A 10507-nucleotide genomic window follows, 5' to 3' on the forward strand; every position below is an offset into this window, starting at 1 on the left:
CCCACCCTGGGCACAAGGAGACTCAGCCTGTCTTGGAGGTGGGTACACCCAGGCACTGGATGGCATCGTGCCTCCCATCCTGGCTCTCACATGCCCATGCTCTGAGGGGGCCATGTGATGGGGCCACGTGATCACATGGCGGACCCACTCCTGGACCAGAGGGGACCACACCTGGGATGGAGGGAGGTGATGAGGGGAGAGGTCCCATGCAGAGGACAGCTGGGATCAGGGTTGAGGGAAAGGGCAGAAAAGAGGAGAAAGGAACAGGTGGAGGAACGGGGGCTCAGAAGCCCCCACCCCCTTCCTTCCTGCCTGGCCTGTTCTGGGCTCCACAGATCCTGACAACTGGGGTGGGGAAGACCGCCCAGCCCCTGTGTGCAGGATGTGCGCCCAAGAGGCGGTCCTGGGGTCAGGAGAGTTGGGAAGGACAGATGACACCCAAGGCCAGACCTACCCACTTATCCAAATTGAGGGCCTGTTGGGGGCAGGGCAGAGAGAGGAAGAAGAACAGATGGTAAATGACCTCCAGGTCCTCCCACCCATCCCAGCCACCCATCCCACCTGGGTGGGAGCCTCACCTCCACGCCGGCTTCCACAGTGTTGGCTAGCATCTCTTGCAGTGCTCGGACGGACAGCGACTGCTCCAGGACGAAGCAACAGATGGCCAGATCGGGAGGCACATTCTGGGGATAGGGAGATGTGAGTGGGGGGCCTAAAGGCCCCTGAGTGCTGGTGTGCCCCTCCCCCTAGTCTAAATGTCTACACCCCTTAGAGACCCAGACCCGAACCCAACCCTCCAAGAAGTCCTGCCCTCTGCAGCCCCTTTCAGACACTCTGGATCCGCACCAACATCCCAGAAAACCCCTCTTCTACAGCTCCTCCCTCACACACCTAGACCCCGCCCGAACCTCACAGAAGTTTCCACACCCCACCTACTCTCACTGGAAGCCTCAGGCCCGGGCTGCACCACCTCAGACACTCTGCCTCCTAGAGCCTCCTCCTTGCCCTCCCAGCAGATACCCCCAAATCTCTCCAATCCCACAGGAAGCCCCTCCTCCTGCCACCACCAGCAACCAGTCCAGCTCCTGCCTTCTCCCTCAGACACCTATGAGGACTGCCTCAGAGTCACCTTACACCTCCCGCCTCAGTCTCCCACCCCAGCCACCTCAGGCTCTTAGACACCCTCCCCCTTAGACCCAAGTCTCTGACCCCCTCAGATTCCGGCTTCCTCCCCCATCAAACTCCACGTCTCCTCCCTCCCCCAGCCACCACCCCTCCCCCCAGCTCACTCACCCTCCGTCTCCAACTCCCTCCCCTTCCATCCCCTGCTAGCATCTCCCTGACCCTCTAGGACTTTTTGCCTTGAATCTTGAGACCCTCTGCCCCCTCAAACACCTGCCTCTCCCTCCCCAGACCTCCAACTCCACCCCCTCAGACCCCTACCCCTTTCCCTTTTAACTCCCTCCCATCTTCTTCTCTCCATCAGCACCCCTTCAGGTCCCCTCTTCTTTGAACTCAAGACCCTCTATCCCTTTGGACCCCTCCCTCTTCCCCCAGGACCCCAGCTCTCCCTCCTCAGACCTCCAGCCCTCTCTCCCCCTTAGCTGCCCCCCTCATTCATTCTCTCCCTGTCAGCAGCACCCCCCCAAGACTCCCAGACCCCTATTCTTTGGGCTCTGGCTTCTCTGCCTCTTCAGACCCCCTCTTCCCTCCGACCTGCACAGACCTGGGCGTTGCTAGTGGGCTCCAGGAAGCAGAGGCGATTTCCGAAGCCCTCGGCGGCCAGGCAGAGCTTCAGCTGCTCCTTGAGCACCGTGGCGTTGCACTGCAGGACCACCTCGTCGTCCTGGGGGCGGGCAGAGGGTCAGGCTGGCTGGCGGCACCCGCATCCCGCCCTCCCCTCTGCAGACCCTGCACAGTCGGTCGCGCTCCCCCGCCTTTTTCCTCGTGAAAAAGATGAGACAAAGGATACCCACCCTCACCATTTATCAAGGAGGGGCCTGTGCGGAGCGCTCTACATGCTTCTAACATCCCCAAGAGATCAGAGCCAGTGTCATCCCTATGTTAAAATGGGGAAACCGAGGCTCAAAGAGGGGACATGGCTTGTCCAAGGCCACACGGCTGGTAAAAGGATCAGCTGGGATTTTAATCCCAGTCCAACTGGCCCCAGAGGCCTCCCAGGTAGGAGTCCACAGGTGAGGCACTGGAAGATGGAAAATACGAGGGCATCAAGTTACAGGGCTTTTACACTCAGCCTTCTCTCCATTCTCGTGTGCTGTTTTAACAGTGGCTCTGATTTAAAGAGTGCTTTCTCTTCTTAAAATTAATTTATTTATTTTGGGGTTTTGTTTTGTTTGGGGGGCATAATTAGGTTTATTTATTTACTTATTTATTTTGATGGAGGTACTGGGGATTGAACCCAGGACCTCATGCATGCTAAGCATGCGCTATCCCACTGAGCTCTACCTTCCCCTCTAAGGAGTGCTGTTTAATGACACCCGGATGCAATGGACTAGGTCCTGCATGGGGTGGGAAACACAATAAAGAATTGAGACAAGTGGTGAAAGGTGACTACGGACTGTGAATTGGATAATGGTGTCATAGCCAAACAAAATCCCCTGATTTTGATGACCGTGCTGTGGTTTTGTGAAAGACAGCCCTTGTTTTTTAGGAAACAGACACTGACATATTTACGGATTAAGTCCGCAATTAACTCTCAAACAGTTTAGGAAAAAAAAATGGAGAGAGAGGGAGGGATTCACATTTGGGGAAAACGACTAAAGGCCTTGTGGGAGTTCTTTAAACTCACCTTGCAACTCTTCTCTGAGTTTGAAGTAAACTGAAGAATATAAACTAAAATTTTAAGTAAAATAAAAGTTTTCTGGGGTGCAGAACACTCTACAAGCTACTAACATCCCCATGAGATCAGAGCCAGTGATCAGTAGTAGAGCACGTGCTTAGCATGCATGAGGTCCTGGAATCAATCCCCAGTACCTCCATTTAAAAAAAAAAACAAACACGTTTTTAATGTGCTGGGCCCCATTTCAAGAACTTAACGTGTATTAACTCATTTAATCCTCACAACAACTTTCTGAGGTAAATCCTATTATGTGAACCTGTGGAAACGGGGTCCCAGAGAGGTAAAGTGACTTGCCTGAGGTCACAAAGCTGGCATACAGAGGAGCTGGGACTTGATCCCAACATTGTGGCTCTCTATGCCACACTCTTAGAACACGGAACCACCTCTAGATATGCTGCTGGAGTAACCCATAGTACATGTATAACTAATATAAATGTACTGGGGGCATGCTCCACGTTTGTACTCATAGAGGTTTCAGTCAAAACTGTTGGAGACCCCAGCTTTTAACCACTAAGGCAGTGATTATTCCATTTTATAGCCAAGGAAATAGGTTCAAGGAGGTTGGGCGTCCTGCCTGAACTCACACAGCCTCCAGCCCTTCCAGCAAATCCTGTCACACAGGCAGCCCTTATTCTTTCTTTCCAGACTGGGAGGAGGGAGAGAGATCCCACCTGTGGGCAGGGAGACCCCAGAACTGCTCTGTCTTATAACCGCCAACCCCGACATCCTGGCATATGCTGTGTATTCATTGGGACCATATAGCTTGCATTTATGAAGCACTTACTTTCTGCTATGCCTCATGCTCAGAGCTGTACATTCATCTGATAGACACTGACTGAGCATCTGCTACATGCCAGACACTGATCTAGGTATGGGATACAGAGCAGCGAATAAAGCAGACAAAATCCCTATCCTCACGGAGCTGACATCCTGGTGTGGGAGGAGATTCAATGAACAGGTGAATAGATTTATAATTTTAATGTCAGTGATGGGTGTTATGGAAAAAATAACCCAGGGTGATGTAAGAGGGTAGCTTTTGGGGTAGAGATGACATCAGTGAGGTGGGTAAAATGACAGCCTCTCCAAGGAGGTGACATTTGAGCTGACCCTTGTTTGAATAACAAGAAGGAATTGGGCCTGATCATCTCTGGAGGAAGAACATTCCAGGAAGAGGAGGCAGCCTGTGCAAAGGCCTGGAGCCGAGGGCATTTGAGAACAGTGAGGGAGACAGCATGGTGGTGCCATCATCAGGAGTGGGAGAAGATGAGCTCGAGAGATATTTGCATAAACCCCTTGAATCCTTATGGTGCATATTTTTGTCCCCATTTTCCAGATTGGGAAGTTGAGGCTCAGAAAGAAAAATAAAAATCACTTCCCAAAGTTAGGAAGCAGGCAAATGGCAAAAACCAAAATATAAATCAGAGCCAGGGAGCCTAATCCCTACACCAATTATTCTCTAACTTTCTCCCACATCACAATGAAGCAGGGGTGCCTGGTTAAAAATGCAGCTTCCTTGCTGCCTTGGTCTCCCCCTCAACACCAAGGGCCTGATTCAGTAGATGCAGGGCCAGCAGGGAATCTGGACCATTAATCAGCCCCCAAGAGGTTCTGACATGGGCCATGCCTTGAGGAACCCCAGCCTGGGAAGGGCTGGAGGGTCATCACCCATCAAAAGGAAATAAAGTGAATTTGGGGGGCCATAGCCACCATGCTGAAGAAGTGAAAAAAAAGTAGAGCAAGAACAGAAAATAGCAGCATCCCCTTTGTGTTCTAAGAGCTACATTTTATGAAACTTGTTTTGGTTAAAACTAGATGTGTGTGAATGCACCTAATTCGTCCATAATAGCACGAATTGGAGGCAACCCAAATGTCCAACAGCAGGTGAACTGATAAACAAACTGGCATATTCACACAATAGAATACCACCTAGCAACAAAAAGAAATGAACAACTGATACATGCCATATAGCTGAATGTCAAAAGTATTACACTGAGCAAAAGAAGCAAGACAAATGAGCATACATTTTCTATGAAACACTAGAAATGACTAAAGGACTCTGATGACATAGCTGATGGGCAGGGTGATTATTGCAAAGAGCCAAAGGGAACTTTCTTACATAAAAGAAACGTTTTATATCTTGATTATGATGGTGGTTACATGGGTATGTATAGTTAGTTAACTCTAACACCTAAAATGTGTACGATTTATTTCATGTCAATTCGAGCTCAATAAAGTTGACTTTTTATAATTTACATATGTGTATGTGATGTCCCAGGTTGCAATATAAAATACACTTCCTCCTGGTGGGATAAGATCCAAAAAGTTTGAGAAAACCACCACATAACCTCAACAAAGTTCAAGAAAACGGACGTAGTCTGGAGCCAAGAGATGCCGAGGCCAGGCCTCTAGAACCCAATACTAGCTGTGTTGGCAAGTCTGAGCCCAGTTTTCCTCTTGTGAAAGCAGGAGGGCTGAACCCCAGGGGCACCACTTCCTGGCCTTGACCTTGGTCAGCCACTAGACCACTCAGGCCTCGGTTTCCCTCAAATCTCCCAGGGAGATAAAGATAGGGCCCTACCTCAGAAGATAGGGCAGCGAAGATATAATTAGATACCTCAGGAGGCTGAGGCCCTGGGCATGGGGCCTGACATAGAGTGGCTGCTCAGGAGATGACAGCCGTGGCCATGGTCTTACTAGGGCTGGGGAGGAGGGGAGAGCCCAACCCATGGTGTCTGCTAAGGGGCTGGAGCTGGGGCAAGAGTCTAGGGTGAAGCTAGGCCTCCTCCCATGGCTGAATGTCCAGCTGTCCCTATCCTTCACTACCAGCCCCAGCTGTTCGTTCCTCCCTCCCAGGAAACCAGACCCAGCTCACCATGGTCCTATTCTGGGGCTGGAATGCTGTGTCAGCATTTCCCAGAGCTCAGCAGGGTTGGGAGGGGCCAGTGCAGGGTCAGCAGAGCTGCCCCAGAAGGGAGAAGACCCCCTCCCATACTCACACCCCCACACCCTGCAGAACCACTGGAAGGGAAAATTGGGAAGGACTCCGAGATGGGCAGCCCCACCCCCCTTCCTCTCCCTGTCCCCTGCCCAGGCCCCAGAAAAGCAGGCTATTCTGGGAGGGACACCTGTTGTTCCAATTCCCATCCCTGCCCCCAAGCCGAGAATCAGAGATGGGGGAGATACAGAGCTGGAGACGCAGAGCGAAACGCAGAGAGCCTGAAGCCAAAGAACAAAGCCAGAGACAGAGACAGGGAGACAGAGATGGAGAGAGACAAAGACACAGACAACCCAGAGACAGATAGGGAGGGACACCACCCAGAGACCATATTTGACCCCTTTTCCCCAAAACCAAGTGGAGGAAGAAAGAACCCAGAACCAGAAGGACCCCCAGGAAACCCTCAAGGGCTGGGAGTTCAAAGGACTTGGGTCTTCCAGCCCACCTCAGCCCCCTTCCCAAGAATTTAAATAGGTCAGAGTCTGGAGCAAGAAGAGAATTAGGGCTGAGGGGGAGGGGGACAGCTAAATTAAGCTCAGGAATTAGAACCACCTTCCCCAAGTGCCTGTTTTCAGTTCCAGAGGGGTGGGAGGGGGTACTCCCTCAGCGGTCCCCTTCTCTGGGACAAATCACTATGTCTGAAGAGAGGATAGCAGAAGATCCCGCCCCCCCCCCATTCTGTAGTCCCTAATTCTGCTGATTTTCTAAGAGAGACAAGAAGGGAGAAAGAGAGTGGCAGTCACCTAAAGGGAGACAGGAAGAGACCCCGAGTCTCAGAGAAGACCAGCAATCAGGACGGAGACATCGGAGGCGGAGAGACACTCAGAGGGACCCGAGAGATAGCATCCGAGACCCCCTAACACAGAGTTACGCACCGTCCGCAGAAACTGGACTTCATCCTCGCCCTCTCCTCCGTCACCCATGATGTCGAGGCCCGAGGGGCAGGGGCTGAGGCCGGGGAGTAGGAGGAAGGGACCGCAGGCTGGGCGGGTGGGCTGGGGGCGGGGTGGGGTCGGAGACCTCTGGGGAAGCCAGAGGCACCCGCAGGGTAGATGGAACTGCGAAGAGGACTCGGATGCTGGACAGAGCTGGGAGGAAGTCCCCGCCCCCCACCCCCATTGGCCCAGGACGACCAAGGCCACGCCCCTTCGACGGAGCCCCGCCCACAAACCGCAAACCTTGGCCAAAGGTGCACGTTGGGGTAGGGGTGAGCTTTGTAGGGGGAGTGTCTAGAAAGTAGCTACCCTCTCTCCCTCTTCACGGTAAGGAAGATGCCATCATTCTCCCATTTCACAGAGAACTGAGGCTCCGAGTGGGAAAGGCCCTGCTTTGATGTCATAGAGCAGAGCCGGGATGCACACCAAGTCTCTCGGCTTTAAAAAACACCCCATATAGTAATTTAAAATAAGGACTCTGAGCCAGACTGGATCCGATTCCCTGCATTGCCACTCTTTTGTATAACCTTGGACAAGTCACTTTGCCTTTCTGTTCCTCAGTTTCCTCAACTGGGAAGGAAGATTTTAATAGTACCTGCTGTTAATATCAGACATGGGGCTGCTGCAAGGATTAAATGAGATCATTTATTTACAGCACTTAAAAAACTGTACCGATACAGGTGCAGCTGCTGTGGAAAACAGTATGGAGGCTTCTCAAAAAAATAAAAATAGAACTACCATATGACCCAGCAATTCCACTCCTGGGTACATATCCAAAAAAAAAAAAAAAAAAAAAAAAGCCCCAAAACACTACTTCAAAAGGATACATGCATCCCAGTGTTCATAGCAGCATTATTTACAATTACCGAGATACTGAAGCAATCTAAGTGTCCATTGACAGATGACTAGATAAAGAATATGTGGTATTTACATGCAATGGAATACTACTCAGCCATAAGAAGAGCAAAATTTTGCAGCAACATGGGTGAACTTGGAGAGCATTATGCTAAGTGAAACAGTCAGACAGAGAAAGACAGATACTATATGATATCACTTACAGCATCTAAAAAATACAACAAACTAATGAATATAACAAAAAAGAAGCAGACTCCCAGATATAGAGAAAAAACTAGTGGTTACTGGCATGGGGGGTGGCACGCAATAAAAGGGTGAGGGAGAGGGAAGCACAAACTATTGGGTATAAGATAGACTCAAGGGTATATTGTACAACATGGTAAAGATAGCCAGTATTTTGCAATAACTGTAAATGGAAAGTAACCTTTAAAAATTATATTTTAAAAACTGTATTGATACATAGTAAATGTGATGTAAGTGTTGCTAGCATCATCATTATTGTCATCATTATTATAAAAACTGATGAGGTGGGGACAATAGCTGTAGCAGATGTCTTTTGCACACCTGCCAAATTTCAGGCTCTGAGCTAAGATCTTTTCACTGCATCTCATTTAGTTCTTACAACAATCTTGCTATTATTAACATTGTTTAGAGGAGGAAATAAAAACGTGTGGTCCTTACTATATTTACTTTTAAGGACACGACCTGAATAAATAAAGTACAGCTGCCCAGCCCCTCACGATATCTGTAGGTCCCCCACCTGTGGATTCAATCAACCACAGATCAAAAATATTTTTTAAAAATTCCAGAAAGTTCCAAAAAGCAAAACTTGAATTTGTCACAAGCTGGCAACTACTTCTACAGTATTTTCATTGAGTGTAGAACTATTTACATAGCATTTACTTTGTATTAGGTATTATAAGTAATCTAGAGATGCCTTATACAGGAGGATGTGTATGGGTTATATGCAAATACCACAGTATTTCATATAAGAGACTTCAGTATCGACAGATTTTGGTATCCGAGGGGGATCTGGAACCAAGCCCCCGCAGATGCTGAGGGAAAACTGTAGTTCTCACAGTAATCTTGTGAAATCAGTACTCTTGTGGTGCCCGTTTTCCAGATGAGGCACGTTGAACACAAAGAGATGGAATGACCTCTTCAAAGTCATACAGAGGCTGAGCCAGGCATTTGAACCCAGAGCCAGGGTTCTTAACCATTCCCCTTCAGTGTCTCCATATTTGCATAAAATATCTTAATTATAACCAAAAGCTACTGCACCAGGGCCAAGCCCCACCCTTCAAAATTCTAATTCTCTGTCTCCCCAGGGGCTTCTTGAGCCACCCGGGCCACTATCTGGGCACAGATGAGCAGATGAGCACCCTGGGCTTTGTAATAGGGGAGCCCTGAGAGGGGCAACCTGCTCTTCCCTGCTCCTGGCTGCCTAGGGGAAGAGGGGAGCAGGAAGAGGCTTGGGTTCTGGGGAGCTGGACAGAGGCCTCTGCAATTTCCTAAAACAGGCAGCTGTGGGGTCTGGAGGATGCAGGCTGCCACACACACCTGGGCTTCCTGCCAAGCAGACAACTTTGTGCCTCTGTGCCTCAGTTTCTTCATCTGTCAACCAGACTAATTTGGAATAGTCCCCACGTCCTGGGGTTGTGGAGAAGCTTCTATGAGGAAACCGATAAGTTACCACATGGTGACTGATTGATACACGAATCTATTAAAATTATTCAGATGTCATGGTGTCTATTAAGTAATACAAAACAATATCTTGCAGTTCAATAAAACTATATGGAAAATGTTGTTAAGTAGGTTGCCACGTGTTACACAGTTAAATATTGCCTTATTGATACAACTGTAATATATGGCACATAAGTTCGTACCATATTATTGAATTATACAATGCATGATTATATAAGGAGATATTTAGGCTAATATAATTATATTGTATAGTACAATTATATGTTTATCTATTACACACTATATAATACACACTTGTATATTAATAGTAAGTTTTTCTTTAGAATTGTATATAGAAATTAAATTATTCTGTGTCATTGTGCATTATATCATAAGATATTAATAGTGTTTCTTTTTTGGTCAGTCATCATTATGTGTTTTAGGATCTACCCATGTTGCTCTGTGGACTCCTGGTCTGTGGCTGTGGGGGCTTTTCAGGCCTCCCTGGTGACTGTCCCCTTCTGTCTACTGTCTCTAGCTCCCCCAAAATAACGTTGCAGTGAACATCCTTGTGTATGTCCCCCAGTGGAACGTCTCAGTGTGCACACCCAGACACTTAATCTGACTATGTGATGCCAAGTGGCCCTCAGAGTGGCTGTCCGCTATCAGCACATGAGGGGTTCCTAGGTCCCTCCAGCCCCGACCTCCACTTGGCATCTTCCAACTTCTAATTTTTGCCAGATCAAGAGGATGACTCACTGTTGTTTCAACTTGCACTTACCTGATCTCTTACCAGTAATTTCTAGCATTTTCTCAGGTGCTGGTTAGAGTTTTGGAGCTCATCGTCACCTGAACATCCTCTTTGCCCATTTTCCTATCTCAGTTGCTGTCTTTTTTTCCTTGCTGACTTGTAGTTGTTCCTTTTACATTCCAGAGATTAATTTCCCCTTGATGTTAGACATCTTAAATACCGTTTTTCCTCTCTGTCATCTGGTATTTGTTCCATGGCAGCCTCATTAAAAGAAATCTTTATTTGGATGTTACCAGATGCATCCTTTTTCTGACTTATGAGTTTTTATGATTTGCTTCAGAAGCCTTTCCTTTGTGGTTGTCGGTGTTATTGTTGGCATTAACCATCCCCCATACCAGTGCCAGAGCCTTTTCCGATCTCCCTCCCTC

General features: G+C 48.6%; 1 protein-coding gene across 4 annotated transcripts in view; it reads right to left on the reverse strand.

The window, feature by feature from the left end:
- The window catches only part of RYR1 (ryanodine receptor 1), a 106398-nt gene extending 99510 nt beyond the window's left edge, over positions 1-6888 (reverse strand). For all 4 annotated transcript variants that reach the window (XM_074369713.1, XM_074369711.1, XM_074369712.1 and 1 more), the window contains exons 1-3: positions 6731-6888; positions 1727-1846; positions 579-683 (exon numbers count right to left, since the gene is read on the reverse strand). In XM_074369713.1, the coding sequence (XP_074225814.1) occupies positions 579-683; positions 1727-1846; positions 6731-6778 (273 nt within the window). In that variant the 5' untranslated portion in view covers positions 6779-6888. The remainder of the gene's footprint in view (positions 1-578; positions 684-1726; positions 1847-6730) is intronic.
- Positions 6889-10507: the final 3619 nt, after the last annotated feature.

This window comes from Camelus bactrianus, chromosome 9 (assembly GCF_048773025.1).
Source record: "Camelus bactrianus isolate YW-2024 breed Bactrian camel chromosome 9, ASM4877302v1, whole genome shotgun sequence".
Lineage (NCBI taxonomy): Eukaryota > Metazoa > Chordata > Mammalia > Artiodactyla > Camelidae > Camelus > Camelus bactrianus.